Source organism: Fukomys damarensis, unplaced genomic scaffold (assembly GCF_012274545.1).
Source record: "Fukomys damarensis isolate Sample0158 unplaced genomic scaffold, DMR_v1.0_HiC HiC_scaffold_5, whole genome shotgun sequence".
Taxonomy (NCBI): Eukaryota; Metazoa; Chordata; class Mammalia; order Rodentia; family Bathyergidae; genus Fukomys; species Fukomys damarensis.
Window position 1 is genome coordinate 73,386,659 of NW_022900917.1, and position 17,711 is coordinate 73,404,369.

At 43.1% G+C, this 17,711-nt stretch overlaps 1 protein-coding gene across 1 annotated transcript in view; it reads right to left on the reverse strand.

Moving 5' to 3' along the window:
* Adcy8 (adenylate cyclase 8) overlaps positions 1–17,711 on the reverse strand; it is a gene marked incomplete at its 5' end in the record, with an annotated part of 218,698 nt that overhangs the window by 14,468 nt on the left and 186,519 nt on the right. The window contains one exon of the mRNA XM_019210479.2: positions 5,034–5,192. Coding sequence (XP_019066024.1) covers positions 5,034–5,192 — 159 coding nt within the window. The remainder of the gene's footprint in view (positions 1–5,033; positions 5,193–17,711) is intronic.

Sequence of the window (17,711 nt, forward strand, 5' to 3'; positions counted from 1 at the left end):
CAGGGCCAGTGGCAATAGAGCTGTCACCCCTTCAAACTTAGAGGGGTGAGAAGGGCCCAGAGGAAGTGCGTTAATTTGACATCGAAGGCAGTGGTCCCGAAAGGATCTTTCAGTTTTTTTGTGGAGGAACACAGATGACTTTATGTGGTTCCAAGGGAACAGATACCTTGACCTTATTCTCCTCTCCCTCCCTCTGATCTCCTATTAACACCCCCACTAGCCTGACTAGCTTGCCTCAAATCACATGCTGCCACTTGGCCAGAGTGCATGGGAGGCCACAGAGGGGCTGCAGCCCAGGGAGATGAATCCTTCCCGATCCCCAGCAGATTGGGAGGGGGTGAAGGGACGTGAAGAGGACAAGGAAGGCTGCACCCCACCTACCCACACCTCCAGAGTGGGTTTCTTTATTCAGCTCTCTCTAAACCACTCTGGGGATTCCATCTGCTTCTTGCTATTTTGGGCCTATAGAAAATAAAAACACTTTGTAAACTGGGGAGGGCTTGATGAATATAGACACAGCTATTTTTGTATTATCGTCACCATCTTCTGGTGGTTTGGAAGTACAGGTTCAGACCTCACAGAGATTCTGTGCCTATATATTCCTCCCCTCCCCTGTGCCCCATGTGCCAATATGGAGAAAACTCTTTGGTCTTCTCTTTGCTCAGAGGCCTGGTCCTTTACCTGCCCAGGTCTATTTGATTCTGAGTTCTGTGAAGCTCCTTCAACGTCCTTCAGGACTTGTTCTTTTGTACCTATGATACTTCTGCTTAGGTTGCTGTTCTCCACTAAATACTGAGGTTCTGTGGTCTCCGTACTTCCCAGCAGAAGTCCTGAAGTATTGTAACTCAGTGCCTTGGACTGCTTGGAAAGCTTTCCAGCCACCTTCTTGACTGACTAACCTCTGGGTCCTAGAGGACTGGTAGAATCAGGGAAGTTTTACAAATGAGGAAACAGGCTCAGAAAGCCTGACTAGCTTGCCTCAAAGCACATAGCTAGTAAATGGCGGATCTGAGATGGGAACACATGTCCTTCCAACTTATTAGCTTGGGCTTCTCCCATCAGATAATATAATATCCCTGTAACAGGTTTCAGAAGGGATAGAATTTGGGAGAGGAGAAATAACACAGACTGAGCTTTCAGCAACAATGTCTGGGGTGGTTCAGAGCATGCCCCTGCCTGCTGTGCCTGGAAAAGGACAAATGACTTTGCCAGCCAGCAGCTCTATTGTCTGTTCCTCTTTGAGCTAGGCCCATGAAGTCGCACACAGTTCAGCCAAGTACCTCCTCCAGGTCAGCTGATGGCCACAAACACACTGTCACCCCAGGGATACGGGCTGGGAGAAATGCCCTGGTGCAGCAGGAAAAGGTAGTGATTCAGGAATTGCTGTCATCCAGAAAAAAAATCACAAAAGCCACCAAATATTCAGAGGCTTGTATCACTGTTCATATTTGTGGCCAGAAGAGAAGCTGAAAATGCCTTTGTCTCTTATAGTAACAGGGCATGAATTTGGGGGTGCCTGTAGGCCACGGTGGTCCTGCCTATACTGCCACCTCTTTATGCATTGTGTTTCTATGTTTATTTCTCTCTGGGTCCTTTGTCACATGAGCATGAGTACATGGGACAAATGCACACCCTCGTCTTGCCCAACCTCAAGATTAGCTTGGGCAGCAGCATGGCAGGTGGGGAGGGCCCAGATTTGTGGTATAGCGCTGCCTGAAGAACGTGAGGCATGTTACAAACCTCTCAGGGCCCCAGTTTCTTCATTAATAATGCGGGGCTAGCAGGACTCTCCTCTTAAGGCTGTGAATGAGAGATAATTTTCATCAGTTGCCTGTTCTCAGTATCTGGCATGCAGTAAGTGTTCAGCAAATGATGCTTCATCATTTTTTCTTCTTCAGATTCTGTTGGCAACATAAACAGTTCAGTGTCTAATCCTGGATGAGTGCGAATTGCTTAAATATTTATAAAACTTCTAATAATTCTGATAGGACCCTTTACTGGAAATGTCTTACAAATATGATTAAGGTGAAGCTGCCATTCATGGTGCTCAGTGGGGACTGGGCTGGATAAGAGTAGATGCCACGGGGTTTTGGAATGCATTGCTTGTTGGTTTCCGTCCTTTCAGGATGAAATCGATATGGCCTTGCTCTTCCCCACTGGTCCCAGAAACCTTATTATTTTGGTGTCTCAGTTAAAACTTAGCTTTCCTTTTGTCTGCCTTGCGGTTTCCCCTCTGGGGTTCATATAGTTCCTCCTTTCCATCTGGTGGCCATGGCTAACACACATCATATTTTCTCTGCTTTCTTGGCTCTGTCAAGAAGCTCCTGTTACAAAGTCTCTGACCTCAGAGGAAACCAGGCTTGAACTCAGTGTCAGAAAACTCCATCTGTCCAGGAGGGTGGGTAGTGTTTTGGTCTGCACCCAGGAGACCCTCCAGGACTTGAGTGCTTCGAGAGCTGATTATTCAATTTGCCTGTTACTCATCCCCTGGTCTTCTCTTTCACTGGTCTTTGCTCAGTATCGCTGGTGGGAAACAGACCCAGTAGGGCTCCCCCATTCTCCCCTCCAGGGTCCCAAGGCAAAGACCACAAACTGCACAGTCTATAAGGGTGCCTCAAGTAATAAGGGGAGCAGGATATCCACGGGAAGACTGGAGAACTCCTTTGTTAGGGTTTGAATCCAGAATGTCCCAAAGGATTCATGTGCAGGGTGGGGTTTTTGGAAGGTGAGTGGATTAAAAGGTACTATATTCTTCACTGGGTTAACCCACTGAAGAATCCATAGCTGAATGTGCTGTAAGGAGGTGGATGTGGGTGGAAGAACAGGTTGCTGGGAATGTGATCCAGAAGTTATTTCTCCTTCCCTGGCTCATCCCTTCTGTTTCTACTTCCTGGCTGCCATGATGTGAGCAGCTTTCTTCTGTTCCAGGCCCTTCCACCATGCCATGTCTGCATTTGAGTCTGCCAACCATGGACTGAAACATCTGAAACCATGAGCCAAAATAAACCTCTCCTCCTTTACTTTGCGGGTGTTGTGTAATGTGTCCCAGGGATGAGAAAGTAAGTAAGATATCCTTCTATGCTCAAAGGCATAGAAGGCATCACATCCACAAGTTAAAAACAAAATCAGCAAACCAGCCAACCTACTAGTCCCTGTCTCAGCCAACCGGCTCACCGAAGAGATTTGTCTCGGGTCAGTGTCTTTGCAGCCTCTCTTCTAAGGAGTTTCACTCCCACCACTACCTCATGCCCCGTTGAATCCAGTTTACAGATGCATTATTGGAAAGACTGCCCAGTCTCTGAGACAAGCCATGTTGCTTCTGAGTGGCTCCAATTTGATTGGCTCACAGGGATGCAGCTCTCCAGTGCAGCCACAGAGCACCAAGGTATAAAGCCACAGGAAACCCACCACAATGTTTGTCCACAGTTCTTTACTAGCAGGCCTGAGGGTCAGTGGTGATGATGGCTGTGAGGCCACCTCACTTGGATCTTACCTGAGCTATTTTAAGATCTGTTAACTGGCTCTGGTTTTGTGACCTTCCTTTCCATGTTCTACCTGTAGCTGATTGATTAAGCTGTGCTTAAAAAATTCTCAAGGCTGCCATTCCACTTAAAAGCTTCATCACAGGGCACCAGAGCTTCCGTCCACATCACTGGCCACCTTGCCTTCGCCCTTGTTGTGGATAAATAGTGCTCCCATTTGGAACATCCCAATGGGACCTTATTTGGAAATGACGTCTTTGCAGTTGCATTCAAATTAAGGTGAAGTCACACTGGAGGAGGATGGGCCCTGAATCTGATGTCTTTGGAGGAAAGGACACATGTCCTAACAAGAAGCGCCATGGAAAGACAGAGGCAGAGATTAGAGTGATTCGGTCAAAAGCCAAGGAAGAATCTGGGCCACAAGAAGCTGCAAAAGGTTAAAAAAAATCTGACAAACCCTTTGGAGGGAGCCTGAGACCCTCAGCACCTTGACTCCAGACTTCTGCCTTGCTTTGCAGAGTGCCTTTCAGGCATTACATAATAAGAAAAAAAACAGTTTTAAGTGAAAAGAGCATTTCTAGGCACCCACTAAGTGCTAGGCAATATGTTAGTTATATATACACACTCATGCCTCACATCCACAGATATATTTGTCTATCTATTGGTCATATGTATTCATGTGGTATATATACATACATACTTAACAATTTTTTAAAATTGTGGTAAAATACATGTGGCATACAATGTATACCTGAACCACAGTGGTTTAGTGGTGTAAAGTACATTGACACTGCTCGCCACCATTCCAGAACTCTTTCTGTCTTGCAAAATCAAAGTTCTGTAGCCATGAAAAGAATTGTTTCTTATTCCCTCCCTCCAGCTCCTGACAACCACCGTTCTCCTCTGTCTCCATGATTCTGAATACTTTAGGTGTCTCAGAGAAGTGGAATCGCACAGCATTTGTACATTTTTTGGTGACTGGCTTATTCACTTAGCAGCTTTTCCTATACTATTGCATGTGTTAAAATTTCCTTTTCTTTTTAGTCTGGATAATGTTCCATAATGCACACATCACATTTTGTCTATCTGCATATCCACTGGTGGACATTTAAGATGCCCGTACCTTTTGGCTACTGTAAATAGTGCTTCTAGGTATTCATATATCTCTTTGAGAACCTTATTTCAACTCATATGGTGTATACCAGAAGTGCACTTGCCTGATACCCACACGTGAGAACACACATACACACATTTGCACCAACAAGTAAATATGCCTATACCTATATAAATGCACACACAAATAGCAGTTTAAAATTCCCATCTGGTCTTACAATGGAGACCTCCCATCCACCTAATTGATGGAGTACAACGGGCCAGGGCAGGCCATGTGTGGCCTTTACAGTGGCAGCCTGGCACCGGGTAACAGGCACAGCCTTCACTCTCATGTTCTCACATGAGGACAGGGGAATTCTCCCAGAACCTGGGACCAGTGAGAGCAAGTATGCACTACCCTACCATCCCTTCCCGCTGGCCTGACAGGCTTGAGCTCACCTCGTTGTCTCGGTCTTTCTCCAGGAAGTGGCGGGCCACGTGGCTGGGTAAAATATTCCGGAGCATGTTCTCATTGTGTTCCCTCAGTTCCTTCATCTCGTTGATCTCCTCCTTCGCTTGTACTCGCCAGAGGAAGTCCAGACGGGCTGTGTATTCCAGCTGCAGTTTGTGGGAGAGAAAGGAGCTGCAGGTGAGCTTTGGGAGCCCACACTCTGGCTCTCAGGGGGAGGTGGGGAAGACTCCTGGACTCAGCACAAGTGAAACAGCCAGATTTGTGCACTCTGGGAGGCACCTGCCCAAAGCCGGGTGATCAGAGGCTGATTAGATCTTGAAGGAATGGCCAGCTACCCTGCCTGGCACCAGTATTCCTGTGATTTTATACTAATTTGTGAACATATCTGGAAATGCCTGTGTCCTCTAGAGAAAGCATTCTGTGGCCGGGGGTCCTTTCACCTGTCCAACATTATACCCTTCCTGTTATGTCTTGAATATTTTCATACCTGCCCCCACCTCAAATCCACATGCAGAAGCCCTAACTCCTGAAATAAAAGTACTTGGAGATGGGACATTTGGAAGGTAATTCAGTTTAGATGAGGTCTTGAGGATGAGCCCTTGGGAGAGACTTCTGCTCTTACTAGGAGAGACTTGGGAGAGCCTGCTTTCTCTCTCCGTGTGCTGTACAATGGAGAAAACCATGTGCAGACCCAGAAAGGTGATTGTCTATAAGCCAAAAAGAGAACCATCATCACAAACCAAACCCTATTAGACTTTCCAGCCTTCTGAACTATGAGAAAACACATCGCTATTGTTTAAGGCGCCCAGTCCACGGTATTTTTGCCTACTCATACACTTACCACATAGCAACCTGTCTGGCACAGAACAGGCGCTCAATGAATATTTGTTGACTCAACAAGTAAATCAGAATGACAAGACTAGCTAATAGTCCTGTGGGCCTTATTATGTGCCAGGCTGTTCTAAGACTTCAGCCAAGACAACAACCATAATAGGAAGGTGTTATCTCAGTCCTTGTTTCACAGATGATAAAATCAAAGCAAACAAGGGTAAGTAACTTGACCAAGACCACATGAGTTAGTGCTGAAGCCAAAACTTGAACTTACCTCCAAAATTGGACATCAGCTATTAGGCCATAAGCAAGAAATGGATGTGTTAATAATGGAAGGACTGCAGACTTGAAGTCAGGCAGGTAGGACTTGGAGGTCTGGCCATCATTTACACACATCCCTGGACTAGGTCACAGTGGCTTTCTCTCCCTCAGTCTCATCACCACTGCATTCAGTGACCACATGGGAGCAGAACAGGAAATAACTACAAAGTTACAGATGAATGGCTTGGAGTAGCCACTGTGCACATTAGCTGCCTGTTGTCCTACCTTTCCCTTTGCACTGGAGGTGGGCAGTTTCCGTCCAGATTTGTTCACAAACCAGTTTTTATCATTTCCTAAGAGACAGCCTTATTTCAAAGTCTTTTTCCTTTAAAATCATATCACCCCATTTGGAACCCATCCTTTAAATACAGGAACTACCCTCCCTCTCTTTATTTCCAATAAAACTTTCCTACCCGCCTTCTTTGGTTCAGGACTTCATTCCATGGTGTTTGTGGAACCATGAACACAGAACACATAGTAACATTCTGGGGGCTCATCTGGATTCTGAGATTAATAGGATACAAGTCCCCAATAGAGAGTTTTATTATCCTTTGCTTTTTGCAATATGTTCTTGTTTACAGTGATCCCATTTAGGAAATAAATATTTCTGATGTTTTTTGTTTTTTATTTTTTAGTTTTTTTTTTGGAGTCTTAGAGCTCCATGTCTTTTCCGTAATTGTCCTGGTGCTAGGGTTGATAGGGGGAACAACATGCCTCTTAAAAACATGGGATTTCCTTGGCCAGATAATAGCAATAAACATAGCTGCTATTCTTAAGTCTGGAAGGACAGGTGCCCCTGATCACCTCCCCCTGCCCATGAAGAGGAATGTTAAGCTTGCTCTGCCTCAGTTTCCTTTCTGGTTTGATCTTTCACTGGTGAGGGTACAATTGTATCCCTTGAGGTTCCCAGCTCTCTTTTTCCAGACTGGAGGCTAGGGCTCCAGAGCAAACTGGAAGCATATTAGGAGAAAACATCTTTCACTGTTAAAAACTCTTACCTCTAACTTTCTCCTGCCACTTCATTCTTTTCTTTCTTTTGGATGCATGTTTTACTAAACATGGGGAGGGAGGGGGGCCCACTCTGAAAAGGCTTTAGTCCCAACTTGTCTCTGCCTTCCAGGCAGGGCTGTGTGCTCACTCTCCCACCTCAGCAATGCACCCCAGGCAGGGTGAGCAGACAGGGTTTTGAAGTACGGCCATCCCAGCACAGGTCCTTAGGCCAGCAGATTTGAAAACAGCTTTCTAGAGATCCATGTGCAGGAGGATGGCAGTTTCAGTCAAAATGGACATTAAGGAAGCCAGGAACTGATTCATTCCCTCCCCCCACCCCACCCCCACAACATGTTACTGGGAAGCAAATGCTTAAAGGGAGTTGGAAATTCTATGGCACTTAAGATAAGCCAAAGGACCGAGAGGAAGTTGGCATGTTGACGTTGGTAAGAGTAGTATTCCAGCCCCATGACACTTCCCTCAGACCACTGCAATGGCTGCTGCTGGCCCTGGAGGGGCTAAGTCAGAGCTGTGGGATGCCCCACTCTGTTGGCTGAAATGGGCAGGTAAAAGGGACCCCTCTACTCTCTCTGCTTAATTTTCAGAGTGGGAAACATGAACTCGATGCTGACCAGCATACCTTTGGACTGTGTACTAACCCACTAGAACTCATTAGATCAGTTTTGTAAGAGAGGGAAAATGGTCAGAATTCCCTCTGTCCAGGTATTTTTTGCTTTAAGAGACAATCCCAGGCTGCTCCAGCAATGCAGGCCAGAGCCCAGGTCACTTGTGAGTCCCCAAAGCCCTGCTGAAGTTGAGGCAGTTTCAGCTAAGCTTTCTGGTCTATCTCCGGAACCCAAGCTGTTGCCCAAGCAAATTAAACTCCACAAGGGGAGTATTCCCTCTTTAGGAGGTAAAAGGGAAGCATACAGTGTTCTCTGCATCCATGTGCTTTTCCTTGATAGACTTAAAACAAATCAAACAGGATTTGGGAAGGTTTGCTGATGATCCTAATAAGTATACAGAAACAATCCAAAGTTTAGCTCAATCTTTTGAGCATGAAAAGATATCACGCTCCTTCTAAAGCAAACATCAACCCCTAGTGAAAAGCAAGCAGGCTTGCATACAACAGAGGTCTTCAGAGATGAATTACATATTATTCATTACAGAAGGCCCAAGAAATCAGAGACAAAGGAAAGGCCATTTTTCTGAGGGAGTCAGTCTGTCCCAAGAAAATCCCCGACTGGGACACTGGAGAGTAGACAAGAAAGCACATCACCATCTCTAGAACTGTATCCTGGAAAGTGTGAGAAGTATTCATTCCAAGCTTCTTAATTATTTCTGGTTAGGAGCCATTGACTCCAGGAAGCTTTAACATAATTTACCCTTCTATCCCTCAACTCTGTAAACAGACAGGTAATTAATGCTCAAGGATGAATTTCTAACTGAATCCCTGGTCAAACTAGCCACTAAGGTCTTTTATTGCTGAGACCAAGAGGAGGCTAAAGAGAAGGAAAAAGGGATCAGAGAAAGGCAGCTGCACTGGTGGCCACCCTCGGAGTGGGAGGTTATGAATCTTTTCAGTTTAAAAGCTGCTATTTCTGTTCCCTTCTCCAATCCTGGCTTGCCTTCCTCAGTTAGTACAACTATTGGAGGTGTAACTAAAACAATCTGCAGTAAAGTATTTTTTACAACCTCTGGTGTAGTTGGGATGATTTTATCTCTGCCCTTCTGATTCTCTTGCCGTGTGTGTGTGTGTATATATATTTATTTCCCCCCCACTCCTGGTAACAGGAATTAAACTCAGGATCTTGTGTTGCCAAACAGGCATGGCATCACCCAATCCCTTCTTGCTGTTAATTTATTACAAGAGATCTCTGTTAATTGATGACCCATAGGAAGAGTTCTGACTAGTCTATTTGTAGTTACAAAAGTAAAACTATAAAAAGGGTTATTGTAGTTCAACAAGGCCAGCATATCTGAGAATACAATGAGATTTAAATACAATTGTTTTGGGTATATGTGTCCCTCTGTCTATTTAATCCATGTTAATAACTGGTTAAAGCACCTGTAGCTGCTTTAAAATGTTTTTGAGCTCAACAACTTTTCTTTTCTTTTTGCCAGGGGAGAAAGTCTGGCTCCCAAACTAAGCATGAGTACAGTGCAGACAATCCCTGATGGTGGATGTAGGTTAAAATCTGCAACTGGACCTCCCAGCAAAATGAGAGACTTCCTGTCTCTTTAAGGCAAGGCAGGAAGAAAACAAATGTTATAGGTAGACACCTGTGGCAGGGCAGGTTGGAGCCTTGAGAGGCCTTCTTCCTGTACCTTGGCCTGGGAACCGAGGTATTGCCTTCAAGTGGGGATGCTTAGCCATGTGAGGAGACCCTCTCACTCAGTCTTTCCTTTCCTCCAGAATTAGACCCCAGAGTTTAAGAAAGAGAGCCTTAATCTCAGGGTATGTATGAAACCTCCATTAGAGGGAGTCATGGGAAACTCGGTCTTGGGAACCAACCAAAAATAGGGAATAAAGTTCTAGGCCTAGGGAAACAGAGACGGGGACAAAGAATTCTTCCTTGGACAATACCCCAGAGAGTATGCTGGGTATAAAGAGCATTTCCTAGTTTTACAGGAGTTCCAAGGAGTCCTTTAATTCTTGTCAGTGTAGTTACACACTATTAACCCATTAAAAGTGTCTATATACTCCTAAGTGAAATAAATAAGTCACACATGTATAAATACCGAATAGTTTCTCTGGTATGAAAAACTATAATAGTACATAAGGTCCTAATGAGATAATTGACCATGTGAAGTATGAAGAAAAGGGCTAAAGGTGTAGGGAAAATGGGAAGGGTAAGGGAAAGGTAATAAGGGAAAATAAAAAAATATGACAAAATGAAAAAGTGGAAATAAAGTGTTTGTAAATGGGGAGGAGAGGAGGGGGTAAAGGGAGGGCACAGACAAGGGAAAAAAAATGAGAACCAAGACCTGTCATGTAAAGGTACGAGATCCTCATAATGAATGTAATTGTACTGTATACCTAAAATTAACCAATAAACAATAAAAGAAAAAAAAGAGTCTAAATTTTTTCTTAAGGGTAAAAACTAAGTAAATATGGACAAAGATTTCTTCATAGCTATGACACTAACTATTGCTAACATCATAGTGTATTAAATGTATTTATGTTTCCTTAGTGTATAGGTCTTCAAAGGTGCAAAACTGAAAAAAAAATTTATCCCACTGGTGCTGCCAGGCTAAAGCTATTTATGGTGGCAGACTTTTTCAGGCTCAAGCATCTGGCTCTCTCTTACTTGCTTACAGAAAGTGCATGGCAATCCAGTATGAGATAGCCAGCCAGATGATGTGGACACGTTTTCAAGGTTGTGCTCATGTGATTATGTAATTGTGTTACAGCAGCTAGAGGTACCTAAACACTGTTAGCCCAGGCAATGTCAGTCTAATGATTAAAGATTAGGCATCAATAGCCTGTGAAGTATATCTATAAACAAGTACATTCTACTTACATGCCACTACAGTAACAGATGATGGTAAAAAGACAACAAATTAGGTAAAAGTTTCTTTATGTCATTTGACATTTTGTAATCAGATAAAGGTATCTGAGTTAAAAATTATTTTATACTACAATGGATTATAATGTCATTATGATTTTTATGCTGAAATGCTATGTTGGCCTTGATCTCAAATCTTTTCTGTAAAATTTTATCTGTTAGCATTCTATAAGAATTTTGCTTCTTGGACTGATGATTTAGCTCAGTGGCACCATGCTTGCCTTGCAAGCACAAGGTTCCGAGTTTGATCCCTGGTACAAAAAAGTTTGACTTCTAAGATGACCATGGTTGGTAAAAAATAACAGTTTTCTGGTCATACTTCATATTTAAAGGTGCTTGATATATAGATAAGATAGCTAAACCCACTGCTCCTATTGCAATACTGGTGTAACTTATCTCCTTGGTGTTAGTTTGGGAGACCAAAGCTAAGAAAGGATGACTGGGGTAAGAGGACAGCCAATATTTTGGCCCTGGTCTTTCCTGGTCTTCCAAGGTCAACAAGGACTCAGGATATGAGATAACCTTCTTATAGCCTTTCCTACAACTCTGGTGATTTATCCAGCCTTCTAAGCAGGGAGACTGTCGGACCCTAGAGAACAGGAGACAAACAGTGTACATGGTGCAGAAAGAAGAGTCACTAAAGAGAGAAGCCACGTGGTCAAGCAAGTCCATGACCCATCCTAGCACAGGATACTGGCAGGAGCTAAGAGGCTCTGTACATGGTTTCAGAACTAATGCCCACAGAGCCTAACTGACCTCGATAGTGGGAGCTTAATACAGGTATAGCAAGAGAGTAACATATTTCTCTCTTTAAATTGGCCTTAAACACCCAGCAGAAAAGTGTAACCAAAGCTATAGAAAAGTAACAGAAATGTAGGCCAGATATAGAAAGTCACTACACTGACCTCTGCTAGCAGTGAGACTAAAAAAAAGCCACAGTAACAGCTACAGAAGCTCAACAAGAGTCTTTAAATTCCTTAGCTAAAATTATCTTTCAAAACTGGAGAGCTCTCCATCTTCCTGTAGCTAAAACTAGAGGGACTTGTACACTAGTAAATAAAATGTGCTGTCTTTAGATATATAATTCATATCATGTAAAATAGGATCTTAAAAAAATAAAATACATATCAGATTTATAGATAACTCCATAAACAGGCAGATCCAGAACCCAGCTGGTTACAATCTCTATTCCTATCCCTATAACATACTGTCCTAACCTCGGCTCCTTCCCCAGTCTGTCTTTGCATTATGGTTCTTCTGTTTGGGCCACGTATTCTTAATCTCTTGGTCAAATTTGTTTCTTCTTGCCTCGAGGGTGTCAAATTCCAACTCTGGTGGAGCCAGTGATGAATGTGCTGGACTCCTGTTGTTGGAGTACCTTCGACTGATTCTCTGAAAGAAACTCCATAAGTGTCAAAGCACAACACAACTTCTATCGCAGGCCTTTTCACTTTGCTCCCTGGAGAAAGTCCCTGACTGCTGTCTCCCCTACATGCATTCCTCTTGGCATGAAGCAGCTAGATTCCATCTTTGTCCATTCTTTCTTAATGGCAGTTATGGATAATTCTTCAGGGTAGGAAATGTAGAAGATGACTTATTTAGTCAGCTTATGGGTACGACAGCTAGCTAGTGGAAGGGCCTAAGATAGAGTGGGGTGACCAGCCATCTGGATACAGATTAAGAATAGACAGTGAATTAGGAATTTCCTCAAGCAGTGTGGAATGCAGCCCACTCTTTACTAAGATCCTGAAGAGAGGTGCAGCCACTCCCTACTAAGGTCCTCAGCTTCAAGGAAATTGTACTGCAAACCCACTAGCTCCTTCTGAGATCCCACTTTACTGTAGACACTGTGTGAAAGAACTGTGCTAGATAGCCTGAACCTCAACTGGTTATTTTAAACCACAGAGCCACCTGTGATAGGTGACCACTAAGCAGTTACCCAATTCCTGTACTCTATTTGTCTCTAAGTAATTCTAAATTGAGAGGCCATGTGGCCATACCATCAGGATCCCTTCAAGAAATCCACAAGTTGGGCTGGGGATTTAGCTCAGCAGTTCGGTGGCCTGCCTTGCAAGCTCAAGGATCTGAGTTCAATCCCTGGAACCCCTGAAAAAAAAAAAAAAAAAAAAAAAAAAAAGAAAGAAATCCACAAGCTATTTTCTCCCTTATTTCCAAAACTTTCCTAATCTCAAAAAAAGAACAATATACAGCACTATTGAACACATTAGATGTCCCAAATGCAAGGGCTTAAAATGTTCAGCCAGTTCATTTTTTAATTTTTTTGTTTTACTTAAAAGTCTCAGTAGACAGCAACAATATGAAACAACACAGGCACAAGGTTACTCATTCAGCAGCACTTATAGTAGCAAAAGCTGGAAATAATTCAATTGTTCGTTTCGTTGGCTGAATAAACTATAGCACAATAGAACGTGATACAGCTATAAAAAGAAATGAAGAACATTTGTCGATACTTTGATGGGTGCATTCCAAGGGAGGAAAATTGTGTAGTTTGCCATTACTTATCTAGGAGAGAATTCTCACTCTCCCCACCAACACACACACACACACACACACACACACACACACACACACACACACACACACACACTGTCTTAATTTATAATAAAGAGCAAAGTAGAAGATAAATACATAGGAAGCAGATCTTTTTCAAATAGATGAGGGAACAAGAGACAGAGGGAGGGAGGAAGAAGGGGAGGGAAAGAAGATGGGAAGAAAGCAGAATTAAAGAAAAAATTGAAAATAGAGATTTTGTGAATGGGAAGGAAGCCAAGAGTTAGAAAGAGCAGTGAGGGAGGGGTAGAAGAGGGGATAAAAAAGAATTAAGAAGTATTATGCACATGTACCAACTTTCCATGATAAATGTAATCCTTATGTACTGCAAATATGTACTAATACAAGAATTAAAGGATAAACCACAAAACATGGTTCTCCAGGAGGCGAGGAAGGGAAGATCAAGGTAGAATTTAACATTAAAAAACTTATTATTGTATCTTGTTTTGAGTAAATGACTTTAGAACGAAGGAAACATTTTTACTTAACTATAAAATGAAATAAATTACAAAAAAAACTTTGTAAAAATAGGGTGTAAGTGAAGGTGATGGGATTGAACATATTATAAACATTGAATCTTGCATGTGTGAAACTGGGGGCGATGACCAGGTGAAATCCCGATCAAAGTGCAGATGCTGGGTGCTAGGCCTAGGGAGACGAGGGAGACTCGGCCTCTGGCTCTGATTTACTCATAGCTGACTGATGGCTGGAAGGCACCAAGAGGGAGGCGATCACTTCAACACAAGGTGCAGACGGGGAGAAAGCAACACATACCAAAGACACAGCACTGGTATTTTAAAAGTAAATGTTTCCCAGTGTTTTCTCAATGCATCAATCGCATCAGAGTGCACTCTTTCTCCTGATCTTCACCAAACCAGGGGAGGGTCTGGCCTGATGACAAAGCTACGCTAATACTATTGTTCCCACATTTCACAACGGGCTTTTCCCAAAGTGACAAGTAATGCTGACTGAGCCTGTGCCCCTGCTGGGGGGTCTTCATATATATATATGTTCAGCCACATTTAATCATACCGCAACTCAACAAGGTAGGTACTTTGTGAATCTCCGCTTCACAGGTGAAGGATTAGGTACAAGTACAATGAAGACAACTTCCTAAGGTCTCCCAAATGAAGCCTGGCTTAGAACCAGGGCATTTTGACTCCAAGCCATGGTGCCTACAGTGCATGTATGTACATGAACTTTTTCAGGTCTTCTCCAACTTGGACAGAAACATTATTTTCTCTTTACAGCTCTGGGAGGCTATCTCAATTTCATTTATTCTCGGAAGTGTCATTGCTGAGACATAAGAAATAGTACTGAGTTCCAAGGGTTGGAGTTTTTCTTCTAAGCCATAGAACCTGTTTCCAGGAGGCCCAGAAGTAGGTGACAGGATATTTAATTTAATTAAACTGTCCCTGGATACAGATATAGCTTCTTTCTCTATAAATGGAGACGCCCACACAAAGCCCAAGTCTTTAGGGCTGTGTGTGAATCAGGCACAAAGTGGGGGCATCCGACTGTTTGTTCTTCCTGTCCAACATTCAGGGTCCTCACCTGCCTCAGAGGAGGAGGAGGTATTTGGCATATCTTTTCCACATATGTGCTGAATGAAATCTCCCAATAACCCAGTTACATAACCGCCTCCGTCACTCTGGAGATGTATAATTATACACACTCCCACTGGACGCTCTCGTGTACCAAGCATCAATGGGCATCATTCAGCCCTTATTAAAAATAGAGGCCTCTGAGTCACACAGGGAAACCGGTGAAAGCAGGGAGCAAGCGCAGGCGTGGGCAGGCCTGATCCTGGATGAACTGGGCCCTGCCGGATGCTATAGATAGAGGACCCGGAAGTGATGCAATCCTGCAGAACGCTGACAAACACGGGGAGGCAGAGACTGGACGAAACCAGTTTAAGAGCATTTGGATTCCTATTCAGTTTGGCTCTTGGTACACGATGGATGACAATGCCTTCCCTGTTTGTATTGTCAGATCATTTTTAAAGTAAAATATTAAAAGCTCCTAACAACTTGGACACATTATACAGGCAAGTATTTGGGATAAGTATATTATAATTATATTCTAATATGATATTATAACAGCCCCATGAAGTACAATCTCTTCTCAGTAAACCCACTTTATAGGTGAGGAAATGGAGGCTCGTAAAGTTAAGTACACTACTCAGAGTTACATTTCCACTGGGTTACAGGGCTAGGGTTTGAGTCCCATCTTCCTGATTCCAAAACCTATCCCTGTAACTGCTACAGATAAAGGATGTAGTTACATCATTTCAGAGCCCATCCAAATGAAAGGGAAACTATTAGTTGTCACAAATTATGAGCTCCTCACAGAAAGCTTACATACTTTACATATAATTTTTTTTTTTTTTTGTACTGAGGATTGTGAGACAGGCAGTGGCACCACTGAGCTAAATCCACGGCCCTACTTTGCATATAATCTTAACACAATTACATCATTTGCTGTCTCAGACTCATATACAGCGTTACACGTTGGACCACAGTGTCAGAGGTGTACCATTCCAGGAAGGAGGCACTGCCAAGACACAAAGTAACTCCTCAAAGCACAGCGGAGACACAAACATCGTGATTGTTATGGAATGAGGAATTAACCCCAAAATTGTTCTCTCAGTTGTTTCTGGGGATTTCTCACTTGCTAGTTTTGAACTTGTGTGACTGTGATGGAGTGAGTGTATTTCTGAAGGATTGCCTTGTCTAATTCTGACTTCATCGCTCTGGAATGGATTATAATTTGCACATCAGACTGAGGAGTTTTCCCCTACAAGCAGCAGTCATCCAGACTTAGAAGACATAGCACTTGTCTTCAGAGATACCTAGAAAAGCTTAAATACAGGAATTCTAGAAATGCTGACACTCCGACATTTGGCTTTCTCTTTCAACATAAATTCAGGTCACAAATTTATGAGAATGAGCCAGTCATTCCGTGGGACTGGATTCCCTGAGGCACTGCGTTGAAATGAACAAAACATCTTTGTTCTGCTCTAGTCTGGTGAAGTGGAAGGATGGGTTTTGGAGACAGATCTGGATTGGAATTCTAGTTCTATCATTCATTGCATTGGTTAAATAAGTTTCCTTTTCACCTGTAAAATGGGAATGACATTAGCTCTCAGTCCAGGTTGTTGCCAAGATTGAATGAGGTAGTTAAAGAGAAATGTTAGGCACATAGTGAGAACTTAGTTAACTCTTTTCTGGTCTCTTTCACTTGCCAAGATTCTATGTTATCTTGTTTTTTGGGACTACATTTTACCATCCCCCTTTATTACACATAACTTCATCTACAGATCTCTAAATTCTTAAAATTTTTGACTGCTTCATCCTGGTTTCCCAGGGTTTGTTACCTCCTTGTTTCCATGGCAATTCCCCAGCAATATGTTTCCATTTCTGCTCTGACTTACAGTCATTTTGAGTTGCTTTCCTCTTTTTGCTTGTTACTCATTTCAAAGTGCATGTGGGCCAAAGGAAGATGAACTGGAATCCAGAGCCAAGAAGGGAGACTGGCAGAGCCTGACCTGCCTCAGCAGTGAAAGATCTCTCCCAGGGCTGATTGTTTATGGACAGGAATGTTCCACGCATAACACCTTTGCATTATTTAGAGTCCACTATAGTCCAAAAGGCCATGGCAGGAATAGAGGCTTGTACAATTGTGCCCCATTCCAGATGCTGGTAACTAACGGGCTCTGAGAGAACAGAATCAATATGGTAGGCACTTTATCTAATCAGGACAAATGCATCACGGGCTTCTTCCTCTACAGTCACCTATACACATGCAAGGCAGCACACAAAATGCTGTGTACAATCTCAAATGTTTCCTCAAAACAGTCCAGCTTTCACTTTAACTTGAGAAAACCGAGAGTCAGGAGATAAGTAATTTGTTTAAGGTCACACACAGCTGAGAAGAACTAGGATGGACCCTGGTTCAGCTGATTCTTAAACATGAATGTTTACCTTATATAGTACACACCCTAGGAACATTTTTATCTGATCAGAACTGGGAAGCATTAGGTTAGTTTTTCATTATGTGGTGTTCTCTCTCTCTCTCTCTCTCTCTCTCTCTCCCTCCCTCTTTGGTTTTGTTTTTTGAATTGAGATCTTTTTATGTAGCCCAGTCTGTCCCTAAATTTTGGATCCTCCTGCTTCAGCCTCCTGAGTGCTGGGGTCACAGGCATGCACCACCACACCTAGCTGCATTAGGTAGTCTTTATTAGAAACTGATTCATTAAGAATCACAACTTGGGCCGGGGATTTAGCTCAGCAGTTCTGGCACCTGCTTCTCAAGTGCAAGGGCCCAAGTACGATCCCTGGTACCAAAAAAAAAAATCATAACTTGATGCAAGCAGTTAACAGT